General features: G+C 38.8%; 1 protein-coding gene across 1 annotated transcript in view; it reads left to right on the plus strand.

Annotated features, from left to right (window-relative positions):
- Positions 1 to 1,197: 1,197 nt before the first annotated feature.
- MTUS1 (microtubule associated tumor suppressor 1) overlaps positions 1,198 to 16,436 on the plus strand; it is a 90,859-nt gene continuing 75,620 nt past the window's right edge. Inside the window, exons 1-2 of the mRNA XM_010145413.1 lie at positions 1,198 to 3,231; positions 5,370 to 5,562. Of these exons, the coding sequence (XP_010143715.1) occupies positions 1,198 to 3,231; positions 5,370 to 5,562 (2,227 nt within the window). The remainder of the gene's footprint in view (positions 3,232 to 5,369; positions 5,563 to 16,436) is intronic.

Here is a 16,436-nt window from a genome sequence, read left to right on the forward strand (position 1 = left end):
TGTGTATTCTAATTCTTTTATTATTATTATAACTATTATTATTATTATTATTTTCCTTTTTTTGTCATCAACCCATGAGTTTTACTTCTTTTTTCAGATTCTCTCCTCTCAAACCCACAACGCTGGGTTTGTTATTGCTCTTTGCTATATGCATCAAGGAATGAGCACTTCACTGTGACTCTTGATGTTGTTCCTATGTTGCTGCTCTGGCATGTGTTCTAGACCTGAGCTTATACAGCAGCATTTCATCATTATTACAGTTTAGATCTCTCTTAATTTCCTGTCTTCATGCAAACTTGTACATAAGAACATATGCATGACCAGACATGGTCAGACTCAAGACCCACTAAATGATGTTCTGTCTCCAGCAATAACCAGGGATAAATGCTGAGTGAAGAGTATAAAAACAGGATGAGTGTGTAATGATTCTTCCCTGGAGTTCTCCTAGCTGCTTGCAGCTTGTGACTGATTGCTTCTTGAATTGGTTTGGTATTCAGTTTTGGACAGGTTTTTCTTATGCGGCTCTTGCCTGCTTATGTTTGAACCTGTATAAGCTTTTGGCTTCCAAGCACTGTGCAGTAAGAGACTTTATAGTTTTACTATATGTTGTGTGAGGAACCATGCCCTTTTGTTGGGTACCTGCTATTGGAAGAAGGAAAAATGGTAGTTCTTTCTAATATATAGTCCTTTAGATGCTTTTTTCGTGTTGAGGAGCCAAATCTTTTTGATTGTTCTTTTGCTTGTGTGGAAACAAAGCAAAGCAAGTATCTGAGAATGCAACCCTAAAGTCATGCTTGAACATAACTGACCAAAGGGTTGGGAAGTTGCTTGGTAGTCAGGGAGGCAGAAGTGGCTTGTGAAGGTAAGCATGCATGGATAGTGTTGTTGTAAAAGCGTAATTTGCTTAAGAATGTTGGTTAAAATGGCTGCGTTTGATTCAAAGACTAATAGCCTAAGAATGCTTACTGTCTTAAAATTCTTGTTTGGCTAATTGTTTTTCATTTCTTTCCAATTCCAGAACTTTTGAAACCTCTTGGGAAACATGAAAACAAGGAACTACTTTTTAAATATCTTTTAGGACAGTTGACACATTCCAGGGAAAAGCTGTTTATTTTTCTGCAAAGTTCAGAAGAATCTGCATTCTCTGGGATTTTAAATAAGTATTAAATGAAAACAGTTTAAAATTTAGCCTTCAAAATGAGTGTTGAAAAGTCAGATGACGAAGCAAAGAATGGCTTGAAGTCTTCCTTACTTATAAGGGATGAAAATGGGAATAACTACGCACCTTCTTCAAAGAATTGTCCCACCAAGATACATGGTAATTCAACTGACCAAAATATAGTGACTGAGCATGATGACGATATTGTTCTTGAAAATAATAGTGACTTCAGAAGTTTTCTTTTAAAACAGCAGTGTATTGAAGCACTTCATCTGCAGAAGGCACATGGTAAATACAACTGCACAGGAGCTCTGTTAGGAGATGCAGATGCTGCATGCAAGCCTTCCATGACTGGACAGACTTGTGTGTGTCCTTTGAACTGTGACTTGAAAGAAACTGCAAACTTACTGAAAGGAAACATTGCTATGGCAAAAATGGAACATCATAGCATCAAACAATCAGTGCCTTACAGTCAGACTGACTCTAAGAGTGTATTACCTTTTCCTGCTTCAGAGCAGAACATGCAGGCCCTGATAGGTAACAGTGCATGCTGCCATCTGAGTACATTGGATGTTACTAATGTTATAGGTGAAACTCTGGGAACTGATCAAAATGATGACATGCATCTGAGAGAAACACTAATCTCTTCTGAAGTATGTATGAGAGAGAAATTTGACAGAACCGGCTCAGAAAGAACACCTAATTTCTCCTCTGTGATAGTGGCTTCAGAAAGCCCAGATGCCTTTTCAGAACTTGAAGTATATTGTCCTGCCTCTGCTGGTGTCGAACTAAAAAACACTAAAGAAACTGATAAGGGATCACAGGAAACAGAAGCACAGCCTGTAAAACTAGCTGCTGGATGTATAGATCCTTATAGGCAAGATGCATTATCACCATGCGTTAATATTGATGAAGATGACCACGTGAAGGCCTTGCAGGATAACCTTGACCGTGATGAAACTGGAAATTCCAGTGCTGAAATATGCGTGGATAGACCTGTAAACAATGTGTATCTTCTCCCAGTAGATAAAGTGCATGGAGAACAAGTATCAAAGAAAACCAGTGAACCCTTAACCAAAGAACAAAGTAACTCTGGAAATGCTGCTCTTCAGGATATGCACAACTCCTCTTTCCTATCTTGTAGTGTACCAAAGTTAAAGAGGACTGTTAAGCCTGACCTGAAATGCGAAGCAACTTTTGTGGTCTTCAGTCCTACGGCTGTTGAAAGAGATTCTGCTCTATGTACTTCAACCCCTAAAGAACAATCAAAAAATAAAACTTTTTCTGTTTCGGCTTTGGCAGAACTTGAGGACAAGTCTCCTAAACTAAGACCAGACGAGGAGTTTGTAGGAGGGCATAATAAAAGGCCTTTGCTTAAAGCTAGCTCAGGTCAAACTGCAGGAAAACCAGTAGGCCGGTCTCCTATTGCATCAGCAATAACCAAAGCAAAGAAATCGGAGATTGTTAGTTTTCCCAAACCTAATTTCAAAAATGTTAAGCCAAAGGTTATGTCTAGACCTGTGCTACAGTCAAGAGATAGTGCAGCGTTAAAACAGCCTTCCCAGTCGTCTCAGCTATCAACTGTCTCCTCTTGTTCAGTGGTTGCTTCCCCAAGGCACTTGTCCCCCTCTATAAAAGTACTGAAAAAGAAAATAGATCTAGGTAAAGATACTAAAGCGGAATCGCCTGTGAATAAGCCCCATAAGCTACATCTTAACAAACACCTCTTCGCTAGCCAAGTCGTACATGCCACAACACGTCCCAGAAATGCTTCCCACAAGTCTTCAAAGGCACCTGCGTTAAAGCAGAATCCGGAAGACACCAGCAAAGCAAGCTCTACCCCTTCGGCATGCTCCTCTGTTTCTGCTGTGCTTCCAATGTGTGTAGAGAACTCGAAAGAGATGCTGAATGGTAAAATGAAAAGTTCTAACTCTTTAATGCAGCCCTGTCCTCAAAACACCTACCCAAGCGAAGCTGAAAAAGAGCAAAGCAGCAACATGGGAATTCTTCTCAAAGCAGCCTTGTTGAAAGATGTGGCAATTGAAACGCTTGACCTGCACTCTGTTCCTTTGGTAAGCTTTTTTTTTCTTGACACACTTAATTATATGTTTTCAAGTGTGGAAAAGGGGAGTTCTGTGTTGTGTGGTGCTGAATAGAGGTTGTGGAAAGGGTTTTGCGTCTACAGTGTAACTGTAGTGTTAATTTCTGAGGTGAAGTCTCTCCCTAATATAGGGAGTGGAGAAATACCATTTTACAAGCTGGTTGTACTTGGCCTTCAGTGCAGTTTAGTGTCTTCAGCCTTCACCTTATTTCATGCTGTAAAATTTTTTTTTGGTGAAGTCTTTGTAAGACAATGCAGTTGGTAAGATTTGTCATAAAAGCAAACAAGTCTTAGTTTAACTGGTAAAATTGCATAGTATTAACTTGGTGAGGTTTTTCTAAATGTAGCTTTTAGTACTCACTTTTATCAAAATAATTCTAGTGGTGCTGTTGCTGATTTCAGTATTTTATTTTCTTTCAAAACATGCTTTAGAATTAAATTACACTTCTAAAATTTACTTACAGAATTAACATTTTATCTGTCTGCTTTGAATAATTTGGGAGTTTGTTTATTTGAAATAGAACTGGGACTCATTAGAGCAGTTAAAAGTAGCCAGGAAATATTTCTCATGCAGAGGGCATATACCTGGTTTTGGGCAGACAGCCCGCTGGAAGGTGCAAACTTCCTGGCCGGGAGGTATGCGTGCGCTGGTTGGTTGGGAAATATTTTTGGATGAGTCAGCTCCCTGTCAGGAGAAACGTGCTGTTTTCAAATACTCTGAAAGAAGATTAAAAGAAAAGGAAAGGTGGGAAAGAAGAGAACGGCTTCAGGGCTGGATCGACAGATCTCAGGAGGCATGGTAGGGACACAGAGTTGGAGTCTTGATGCTATATGTAGTCCCTCCTGTTGTCTGCTTGTGGGTTCAACAGCTTATGTTCAGTTGGTGAAATGGAGGCAGCATCAGTTACCAGTAAAACTGCTGGTGTCTGAATTTTTGTTGGCCTTTACTGATTTGCCAGAACAACTCCAATAAAGCTCAGTATACGAAGGAAGCTACTTCAGTAAAGCAGAAGCAGCTATCCATTTTTGAAACATTGCAGAGTAAATTAATACTATTTTTAGTTACGACAAATAGTTGAACTTTAAACATTAAATCAACATGAAAGAGAGGGTGATCTATTTTAATTCTAAAGTCTTTCAAAGTTAGGATTCTGTTTCACTTCTTCCTTTCGCTGTTGCAAGTTGGAGAGAATGCTTTTAGTTCACCCTGTTGCCCAGATGGAAACCTTAATTGTATTAATTATTCTGGAAAATTTAATAGAGAAAATTCTATAAAACATGCAGTAGACTAATCAGCTGGACTAAATTTAGTAAGTTATCTTCTGAAAGGTACAGATTAACTTACAAAAATGAAGATGAGCGCTGGAGTCAAAAGTGGAAAGTGCATTAATGTCACCAGTCTGCTGCATGTCAGCTTGTCACAGAAAAGCATATCAAGAGCTGTACATTCTTATGAGTTTACCTTTATAGCTTAACTTTACAGTGTGAGTTAGTCATGAGTTAGTACCTGAACTAGAGCAGGAATTCTCTGTGGAAGGTAGATGAGTGCTGCATATAAACCATTGATTTTGAACCTCTCCTGGGTCCTTTCCTGAATTTATGCTCTATCTATGGCACCTGCATGTTAAAGGTTTTAACCTGTTTCTGTGTTGTAACATAGACCAGGAAACCTGTTGTAAGAGCTGTGATGTTTCAGATCGTACAGGACAACTCACTTCTCAGTGCACTAACTTGTGTAGTTGCTTGGTGAAGAATTCATCTTGAGATTAAGTGCAGTCACATTATTGAATGGCTTAATTAGACTTTGAGAAGGAAGACGAAAAAACTGTGATGTAAAACGATCTCTGTAACCTCTTCAGTGTGTTTGTCATTGCCAGTGATTAGCTTCAAACCCATAGTTTAGTGTAGCTGAAGATGAGATGTGATTCTTGAGGTTCTGAACTGCAGTTATGGACAATATAACAGCAAAAAAGTAAGCATATCCCTTACCTGTGTGATCAGTATTTCATTACTAGTGCTGGAAAGGGAGATCTTCAGCTGCTTAGTGGTGGTGTGTGGGGTTTGGTGGTTGTTGGGTTTTTGTTGTGTAGTTTTTTTTTTTTTTAACAGACGCCTTCTCTGAAAGATGGGACAACGCGAGGGAAAAACATACCGAAGAAAGGCCCAATTGCACTACACAGTGTATCAGCTCCTAAGGTTAAAATTATGCCATCTGTCTTGCCCTTGAAGAAAGAATGTGAAAATAAAACGATCAGCACCGTTAAAACACCTTCTCACAAGGGAGCTGTGTCACCAAGCTCCGGTAAGAGACTTTTTCACTGGAATGCTACCACTTAACCTGTTTGTTAAAATAAAGTTATTATGTTTAATGTACTTTCTGGCAGAACTTTTAGGATGGTACAGAGCTGTATTTTTGGTGTTAAACATGACTCTTGTCTAAATCACAAATTGCTAGTATGGGGTGGGGAAGAAGAAGGCAGGTTACACCTCGTTGTAAGGTCTCGTAAGGAAAATGTTTAAGAGGGTGTGGTGCTATTAGAAGTAACAATATTTAAATAATAACATTTATAGTTTGGTTATATAACAGTACTTTGTGGAATTACAATTAAAATTGCTTGAAAGATGGAAAAGTGAAGAGGAGAAAATACAGAGCTCAGGTACGAAGCATTTATGATAAGCAATTGAGTGCTATTGCAACAGCAATGAGTCCTTAGTTCAGCACATAACATGTTTTGTTCAACCTAATTTTAGTACAGGACTACACTTTCTAGGCAGAGGGCAACATACCTCAAGGAGAGACTACTGCTTGAGCTGCTAATTAAGCTCATTGATTAATACCAAGGCAGGGGTGGTGGTGTGCAAATCTCACATCTAGTCTGTGGGCTGCTGTTCGAATCTGGTGACTGGAAACTACATTCTGTAATTGTTTTGTAGAGGTTCAGAAATGTTCTTGTAGATTATGTGCTTTTTTGACCCAAGCGTGACAATATAGCTAATTGCAAAGGTTGACTGGCTATAGAAGACTGTGCTGTAATACACTGTAATTTAGAAAGTGTACACACCCAGCTATACCCAGTAAAACCTGTTTTTTTAACTCACTCAATCTAAGATTATAAACCAGTCCAAAATATTCCTTTTAATTATATACAGGTGGTGAAGCATGATAAAGATCTGTATCTGAAGTCCTTTATGGGATGCGTCCCTCAAAGCTGGAATAAGATATTCTTTGACTTGATCCTTGCTAATGTGAGGGACTTGCTCAGTGAACTAGGTACCCTTGACCCTACCTGTAAGCCAACAATTTCTTGAGGCTCATCCCCTCTCTAAATAGCCATTTAGAGCTTTCCTATCTGTAATTATGGTCTTAGAAGAACTGATAGGTATAGATGTATTATTTGTCCCTTTGATTATTAATCCAGAGTACATTTATGACACCATCACTAGAAATAAATGGTAAGCATGGATGAATTAGGACTGACTTCTTCCTTTCATAAAAAAAAAAAAAGAATCAAGTGCAGGATGGGAGAAGCAAGGATGGGGAAAGGAAGAGTTACTTGGCATTGCTACCAAAGCACTGCTGTAATAGGCGACCATACCTTTCAGCTAACTGCTGCTTACCCCATCTGTTTTTAAAGTTTTTGAAGTAAAACTATACATACACTTTGGCCAACTGGCAGCTTGTAAACCAAATCCTGTTACCTGTTTTAGCTACAGCCTTCCTGTAGGGAATAACTATTTCTTCCAGTTAAGTCATTTGAACACTTTGGTATTAAACTTGTGCTTTGATATAGTTCTAGCAGCACAGATAAGTAACTTGGTAGCTGTATAGTTGTTTGCCATCAGGATTTCTCCATGCTGCAGACAGACTAACTAAATCTGGGATGGAGAGGACTTCTGAAGGTCAACTAGTGTAGCACACCCACCCCCCCAACCTTGCCTGTAACTGAGTCAGCACTGAATTCAGACTCGGTTGTTCAAGCATTTGTCAAGCTGAGCCTTAATGTCCAAATCCAAACGACCTCATAGCTTCCTGAGGTGCTGACATAAATGCAGCTAATTCTTAAACAGTTGCTGGCTGTATTTAGATTGTTGGGCAGGAAGGCAAATCAATGTAGTGAGTCTATTAAATACTTCGGACAAGAGAAGTGATGGTATAACTCATCTGTCATCTCTTGCATGTTGCGGGAGAGAAGCAGTCCGTCTGTCCAAAATGTATTATTCTCAGAATAATCAAGAGCTTGTGAGCAGTGCATTGTGTATTATGCACTGTAATTTCAAGTGGGAAGCAGGGAAATCCCCTACAACCCAGAAATAAAATAAAAAATGCCCCGTATAAAACACCAATTGTAAAATCCCTGCTACTTGGCAGGAATTGAGATTTTGGTAATTTTTTTCATGTGTAAATGTGAACCTTAAGTTTTCAGTGGTAATGTACTAATCCAATAGGAAGCATGTCTTCTAAGGAAATTCCCCGATCTTCGCCCAAACAGGAGACAGTGGAAGAAGAGGAAATCTCATATCTCAAGCATTGTATTTTTGTGAGGTTATGTGCTGAGCACATTAAGCTAGCAATAGCTTTTTTATATATTTCAAAATGGTTACTGAAAGCTGTTCACTAGTATTTGTGTATCTTGGCTGGAACTTGGAGTTTTTGCTGGGTTAGAAATAGATTTTTTTAAAAGGTGAGCCCAGCTTGATTCAGCGTACAGAACTGGTTTGTGAAATGGCGAAGTTGTATTTCTGCAACAAATCTAGAAATTAGGTCACAGTTGCAAGCTGGACACCTCAAAATAATTTCTGTAAGTGTTTAAATTTCTCCATAAGATAGAATGACCTGCAATCACATACTCATTCTTGAACAAAAATCTTAATTCTCTACATCTAACGTTTCCATGGTTGCATGTGTAGGTTTCTGGAGTAGTGGATGGCAGGCAGTATGTCTTTTGCTATGTTAGCTTTCTGCCAGTGAAAGCATTTATTAGGATAAGGTGTTTGAGTTACCTGTATTTTACTGGAAGGCGTGTGTAATTTTGGAACCGTGGGTCAGGACTTTGAACTAGTCCCAAAATGAAAGAGCTGTTGGTTTTGTTCCTAGCAAATGCACACCAGCCTTCTAATTGGATGTACCTAACCACTATGGAGAAGTAATAGCCTGCTAACAGTTGAGGTATTTTGGTTTGGAAAGAGTCGTGTCTTTCTGTCACTTGAAGGGGTCTAGAGAAGCCAGTTAGCTTTGGTGGGCCCATGGGACATGACTCCCAAGTTCTACAGTCAGCCTGACTGACCCAGCAACCACGTGCTGGACCACCCGTGCAGCTGGACAGAAGCACTGTGATGGTTTGAGCAATAGGAAATTGTTTGATTTGTGTTTGAACAGCATAAAATAGGGATATAAACAGATCTAAAAATGTGAATGCCCACCACTGCCTTTTTTCCCCCCTACTGCTGTCTACAACCTACCTGTAAGTATGTATAGAAGAGCTTTACCTGCGAGTAGGCTTTCTGATATCTTAATACATCACCTATATTTCTGCCTTAAAATTATACCATTGCTTTAAATTGTTTCCCACTGTATGAAATTTCATATTCTGGTTGATGTTAGCTATGAGAGCTCTGTCAAACATCATCTGTCATTGAAACTGAGGATATGAAAGCATCAAAATTAGTATTCCTCTACTTGCTGTTAAAGACTTGCAGAAATTATTGGAAGCCAAGTAAATCATCTTCGTAACCAAAATGTTTTTCACTGTCTGACAGTTATTTCTAACATTTGGGTACCATTTTGTCTCTGACTTAACTCTGCTAATTTGGTATCATATTCTTATGGCCCTGTGCTTTACCTACCTTTTCCATAAATCTAATCCAGTGGCACTCCCTTTTTCTCTTGTTATTTTCATGACTTTTAACTAGAGTACTGAAAGCTTGGGTAGAGAGAAGCTCAACAGTTTGAATTCTGTTTCCTTGAAGAAGGTTTTGGACACGTGAGACCTTTTCTTAATGAAAAGTTGATCATACTGAAGGACTTTTCTTTTCTGGTGTTCTGCAACTAACCGAAGCATGGGAGAAATAATCCCTGTGTGCTATAAGAAATACGTTTAAGTAGCTTTAGACCACAGCCTGTTTAGTGATACTTTGAAATACTGATTTGCTTGTTAGTTCATAATTGCTAAATTGTTTTAGTTGAATTTTGGCTTGATCTTACACTTAAATGTGTAATTCAGAGGAGCTTCCAGAGTTAAAACCAACACAGGATGTGACAGGTTAAGACTGTGGTTATTGAGTGTTGTTGATGTTTATTGCACAAAGAAAGGATTTTCAAATGGAAAATTGAAACCAGATGGTTTCAGTGGGTTTCATATGGCTGGAAACATGTATAAACTTGGTAATTCAGGATTTCTTGTTATAGCTTTTCACAATACTACTGAAGTAGAACCAAAACAATTTAGTTCCAGTAAGCATTCCCACAATCTTTGAGTCTCTATTCTGACACTGAATTAGGAGCCAAACCAAAAATGGTTACTGCAAATCACTTTTCAGCTTGTATCGTTCCTGCTAGCTAGCATGTGATTCTCTAAAGATCAATTGACATGCTGCCAAGAGGAAACAAAATATTTTAAAAGGCAAAATAAATTCCAGCTTCTCTGGCCTGAAACAGTCAGGACTTCTCTCAAAATGCTGGAGTGGAGAGTTACTCATAAAGGGATCCATATACTTGTGGAAAATCTGAAATGCACCAGGGTCTACAAATAAGACTTTAATTTCAACTAGTCTTTTTATGCCTCTTGGTTTTTGGGTTTGTTTTTTTTTTTTTGATTTGCAGAGCAGCCAGCTTCTTCTATGGATCCTAAAAGCAGGTTCCTCATGTGCTAATTTACCTGTGATTGTTACTTGTCCTTATGAGTCCAGATAACTTGATCCCCTCTTCCCTTTCTTTTATACACATGTAGGGCTTCATTACAGTAATTAAAGTCTGTGTTAAAAGTGGACTTAAAACTCCTATGTTCCTCTTCAGAGGTGTAGGAATAAGGCTTATCTATCATTTCCCTTTGGTCATCTTCACTCAGAGAGCTCCACTGCGTAGTGACCGTGTATCTTACCACTTTTCTTTTAATCTGCAATATAAAGTAGAGGAAAACTTACCCAATGTATCTGAAAGCACTTTTGTCCAGCCGCTCAGTTTGTGAGAGTTCAGAAAGCAGCATAAGCTGCTTAGCTTATGAGTGAGTGCTTAGGAGACTTGCAGGTCATCCCTTCTCTGATTGCTTAAGTTGAACTTGCCTTGTACTCTTTCCACTCCACTTTGCCCTCACTTTCTTGCCATCCTGAACAGGAAAGGTTTGCTGGAAGCTGCCTGGAACAATGTGTATCCTTATGCCAAGTATTGACCTCTAAGCCACCTCTGCCCCGGGTGTTGGTCCTTCAAGTACAGAATGGTCAATTCACAATTTGAAGCCAGGAAGAAGCTATAAAATGATGTGATCTGAATTTAGTTTAGTCAATTTGCCTTTAACTTTGGCTACATACGGTAACAGAAGAATTTGCTATATAACTTTGACACCTACTTTCTTTTGTTACTTTTCATTAATAAGGAGCTCTCACCATGGGATAGATACTGCTCATGTTTTGCAAGCCTTACACAGGGTTCAGCATAAAAAAACCCCATTTGGAATAAACTATTTCCTACTTAGCTTTTTAAGTCAAGCTGATCCTGAGAAGTGAGTAAAAGCAGAAGGGTTTTAGCCTGTGAGGTAATATGGTACAATGAATGCTTTCAAAGCAAGTTGATTGATACTTATCTGGTTTGGTATCCTTGAGTGTGGTCCTCTGAGATTTTGGGGATTGGGGGGAGGTAGAAACATTTGAAGATGAACTTAAATTATATTTATTCCAAAGCCTGTAGTGTTTTCAGTCATCTGTTTCCTTCCAGATTTCAGAAGAGAGCATTTCTGGTGCCATCAGTGACCACACTTAGGAAATTAAAGTTTTCACATCTGTTCCCAGTATTTTTAGAGGTGACTTGTGACTACCCCCATGAGGGTGTTAATATGTTATTCATGTGGCAAGAAGTATGATCACACCTGCAGAGACTGATACTAACAGTTGACATACTAGTGCTGTCAGGAATGTGAATGCATCTATAAGAATATTAGTCTTTAGAAGTGAGGTGTGCACCACTTCCCTGCAGGGGAATTTCTTGTTACCTAGTCATTTACTTGCAAGGACATGCTGTTATGTCTTCCAGTATGTCTTCACCTCTACTGGTTAGTTCTGAATACTCTCAGGGTAGAGGTAAAGGAGAAGAGAAATAGGAATCCTTGTCTTTCTGAAGGAAATTGTATTTATGTTTTGCTACAGTAAAGTTCCTTTTTCATGCCAGGAATGCACAAACTCCTGCAGTAGAAAACTTAAAATAGTTATAGATAACGTGGGTATAAAACCTGCAAACTATCAAAAAAATCTCAGTGCATAAGATGGACTGTGTAGTATGAAGAGCTGGACAATAATGTTAAGATTGGATATGGTTAGTGGTTTTCTTTTGCCTCAGCTTTCCCTGTAGTATGTTGATTTGACTTCTTGTGCTCACTACTCCTAAACAGACAGAACTTTGCAATAGCTATGTTAAAGCTAACAGTTGGGGTTGATTTGTTTAACTTAAGATGGAAGCTGCTTTCCATAGTCCTCTGGCAAAGGTGAAGTGGGCAAGCATTGCTGCCACTGTGCAGCTGCCCCAGGAAGCTGGTGTAATGCTACCTGCTCTCTGGAGTCTAACTCTGCCTGAGGTCGTGGGACATGACAGTGTGACTGTGCAGACATGGTCTCTCATGGGGCTGCTCTAGTTCAGCCTAGAAAAGGAAACAGTGTAAAATTGAATAATTCCAAGCAGCCAGTGTTATGGCACACAGTACTGGAGGTGGGAGAGAGGCGTAAGTTTGGACTTGAGGCCGGGAAGGAGAAGGGCTATTTGTAGGTGCTGGAGAGATCACATGTAGAGATGTTGAGCCTGCGGGAACATGGTGAAGGGAGGGGTCTCTTTGTGGAAGCATTTAGTTGGGAGGAAATCTGCCACATATCGAAAGTGGGCCAAATAGGAAGGGGGGAAAGTGAAATACAGCGGTAGATGTACATGAATGTTGTTCTGTCCTCCTCTCTCCCCATAACTGAAAACACCCCAGTTGCTTTTCTGACAGTGGGAGTGTTTGAGAGATTGAAAAGCCTTGGTTTGGTTGTTGCTAGCTGCTGACATAATGCTCTGTAGCACTGATGATCAGTTTTCCTGTTTTAGTCTGAGAATATTGAGCTGCAAGAGGAGGAATACATGATACCACAAATACCAGCATGCTTCCTGGCAGCCTGGTTATGTTTCTGGCACCAGCTTGCTGCTGGTTTCTTGATATCTGTGTCAAAGAGGAGCACTTTCCTAAGGACTGTAGATGGATGGGAACAATCCGGTGGAAGACTGCATCAGAAGGGGAACTGGGTCTTGCCTTGATATGTAAACTGCTCTCTGATCAGCTGTTATCTCCTAAACAAATCTCTCTCATGTAAATATTTCAAGACCCAGCAGTAACTTAAACATGGACAAAGACAGGGAATGTTATGTTTAGCAGCTGAGACATTACTAGCAATGTAATATAACTGTGTCGTGCCTTTTCTTTGCTAATTTTGGTAGTAATTTAAGACTTTAAAAGGGAGAGATAACTACAAAGAGATTATCTCTAGATCTTTGGTAGAATTATGAAATGTGCTGTAACCACTTTTTATTCCTTGAAGGGACACTGATATGTGTATAGCATAATACAGTATAACTAATATTGCTAGCTAATCAGGCAACCTGGGGAGCTCGAAGCCATGAGGAATCTGTTAGTACTGCTACTGCTTTACAGTGCTCAGAATAGCAACCATAAACTCTCTTTACAACTGTGTTAAGACCAGTCTGCTGGAAACAATACCAAAATCCAGTTTGTCTTTCCATAATTTACTTTCTCCTTTCAATAGATACCAAAAAATAGCATGTTCCCTTGAAGTTTTACTCCTCTTGCTTTCTAAAGAACTTGTGCTGTAGGCTTAGACTGGGCTTTTTCATCATGCTTGAAGTTATTTTTGTTTTTTAAAAGCTAGGAAGTTTAGCACTTTTAAAATAGTAATCTCCGGATCTTTAAACTTGCAGGAAAAATCGAAGAGTAAGATAAACATCCAAAATTCAACATACTCAGGAGAGAAGGCAATGAAAGGCCAAACCAACTATTACTGTTAGCTTGAAGGTTAAGTAAAAGCAGCAACAAAAAGCATCCTTCCAAAGACTCCTTTTGCACTTAATCTTCCCTAAGTTTCTGTTTGGGAAAGGCTTTCAACCATGCATTTCCAGGTGTCGTATAGGTCTGTGAATGCCAGTAATTTTGTACTCAGTTCTAGATGTGGAATGTGTCGATACAGTTTGGAATAGTGGACATTGAATTTCAGAATTGGTGAATATGTATCCAACTTTGCAGTCTGCCTGGAGTCAATGAAGTCCAAAGTTCACCACTACGAGCATATGGTTGTTCTCTCAATTTTAATTTGGCTCCAGTGCTATTTAGAGAAAGTCTTCATTTATTCTTGACAATAGCTTCCTATATGGGAGGATGATTACTTGAGTTAGGATGTGAAATCTGACTTCAGAGCTTCTTGAAAAAATAGCTTCGTTCTTTGCTTTTTTTCATTCCAATACAACAGATACTTTAATGTACTTGAAGTAATGTGGTTACTGCATAGAGACTTTTTTCTAAGGAATTGCCAACTCATTACTTCACTGTAGAGGAATGTAATATTTCTAGTATTCAGTTTCAGTGCCTAGATTAAATAACTTGATGAAAGCCAGTTACTTTGATGCTTATTACTTGTTGTTCTTATAATAATAGCTCACTAAATATCCTCCTCTTGTGCTTGTTTCCATTACTTTTGTTTATATACCATATCTTCCTGCTTCTGTCTTCAAAACCTTTGCTTTTAATTCTGTGTGATCCCTTTCTTAGGGAATGGTACTTAAAATAAGTATTTCATAAAAAAAAATTTGTTGTTAGTTGAAGGAACACCTAGAGTAGTTGTTTAATGATCCTGTGTCATGATTTAAAAGAAGTTCTCCCTTGAGCTGGCCTTTTGAAAAATGTATTTGAGTGCATGAGTAATTACTTTAATAGAAACTTTATAGGAAAGCACTGAGCAGCAAGCAAGAGAGGAGCAAAAGTCATCTGTTTGATGTGTGTCTGAAACTGGATGTCCTAGAGCTTGCTGTGCTCACTGAATGGATTTTGAGATGACAGCTGAGAGCACTGCTGTGTTCCAGCATCTGCAGAGAAGCTGAGCTGGCTGAAAATCTTATATAGAGAATATGCTGCACAAGGGAAGACCGAGTGTTTTCACATGCTTGCCTCAATCCCTTTTGAGCGAAAATCACTCTGAAGAAAACTGGATTTGTTCCTGTACCTTTTGAACTGGATGAACAAGTTCAGCACAATAGCAATCAGACATACAAGCCTCCTTACACAATAAAATGCAGCTGATAAGCTGCATTTATTCCTCTAGCTGCCTTTTTGAATGTAAAGCTTTAACTTACTAAATGCAGATTACGCAAATACACAGTAGTTGTACAGTTTTTGTTTGGTTTTGGGGTGGTAGGTTTTGTTTGGTTTTTGCACCTTGGTTTGCTGAGAGGCTATTTAGAAAAAATTTAACTGGTCCGGATTAATTATTTTTCTGGTACGTTGATCCATTCATGAAATAAAGTTTTAGAAAACAACATAGAAAGTTCTGTAAAGCTGCCACATTCGTTGCATGAAGTTCAGCTGTCATAGATTTTTTTTTTTTTTTTTTTCTTCTGTCAAACACAAATAATTTCAGATACGTTGTCTGGAGTGCTGTGTTTCAGAGGTGTTTTCAGTAAGTGTGAGCTTGTGGTTTGTGGTGGTCTCATAGCACAACAGAGGCTGGATGCTCTTTAGTGAATTGGATGTGTTCAAGTGCCCATTGCTATAACTTACAAAAAATTCTAAAATATGGCTGATAATTTTGTCTCAGAGATTTAATAGCTTAACATACCTTCCTTTACCAGTACAGAATGTCTGGAGACAAGTTACCTAATCCTGTCACACCACCTACTGTTGAAAAGCAGACATTGGGCGTAAATGTTTTTCTTGCCTAAATCTTAATGTAATCCCCTTAATGTCATGCTTGCTTAGTTTTAGTACAAATTGGTGGTTTCTTGGTCATTGGTATTTAAGAGTGGAGATTCTGCAGCAAAGCTGATGTTGAGTAAAATGGAATTATTAGCTAACTTTGTCATATTTCAACAGTCTCTTACAAAAATGGAAACTTCTCTTCCATAGTTATTCAGAGGACTGTGTAAAGATCTTGGTGTCATCGCTGACAGGGGTCTTGGTGCTGCCAAGACAAGTCTGTATGTACATAACTTCCTTTGGGCTGTTGTAGTTGTAAGCTGGGTGCACTCTTTTCAGAAATAAACTAAAAGATTAATTTAACCGAACTCAGATTTTCTTGCAGAAAGCATAGTTGCTTCCTCTGTAGTACAAGAGTAAGCTCCCATCTGAAGATGGTACCATCTGTCTGCCTCCTATATAGATACTCTTCCTATTTTATTAATGTAGCTATTGGGCATTGGTATTAAACAAGCTCACATGAAAACACCAATTAATGCAAAAGTGTCTGCGCTAGTTGGCCATGTACGAAATTGGTTCTGGGGAGTGCTGTTTAACTAGTTCTGCAGAACTAGTCAGTTTTCAGTATGTTATGTGACTACAGCACAATTTGATACTCTGATGCTGTGTTCCTGAAAAGGTTGCTATCTTAGAGTGCTCTGTCAAATGGAAGAAATCTCTTCTGGGGGCAGAACAAACATATCTTTCTTGGATTGTCTGAGTCGAGTTTATATTTTTATGGGATTGCCAGTACAAATAATCATAATACACAGAGGCAGCAGAATGTAGGAAAGACTTACTGTGCATGCAAATGTCTGCCTTGAAGGCTAGTCTGTAAAGCTCTTGACTTGTTCCTGAAGTTAATATGCAGGTAAAACGGGATTCTTTAAATCCTTAGAACATTTTTTCTGCGTTTACAGCTTCTTTTTTTTACCATGTCAGTATGAGGTAGAGTAAGCCTTTTTATGTGTATTTTAATGTGTAA

The sequence above is a fragment of the Buceros rhinoceros genome, unplaced genomic scaffold (assembly GCF_000710305.1).
Source record: "Buceros rhinoceros silvestris isolate BGI_N320 unplaced genomic scaffold, ASM71030v1 scaffold16751, whole genome shotgun sequence".
Taxonomy (NCBI): domain Eukaryota; kingdom Metazoa; phylum Chordata; class Aves; order Bucerotiformes; family Bucerotidae; genus Buceros; species Buceros rhinoceros.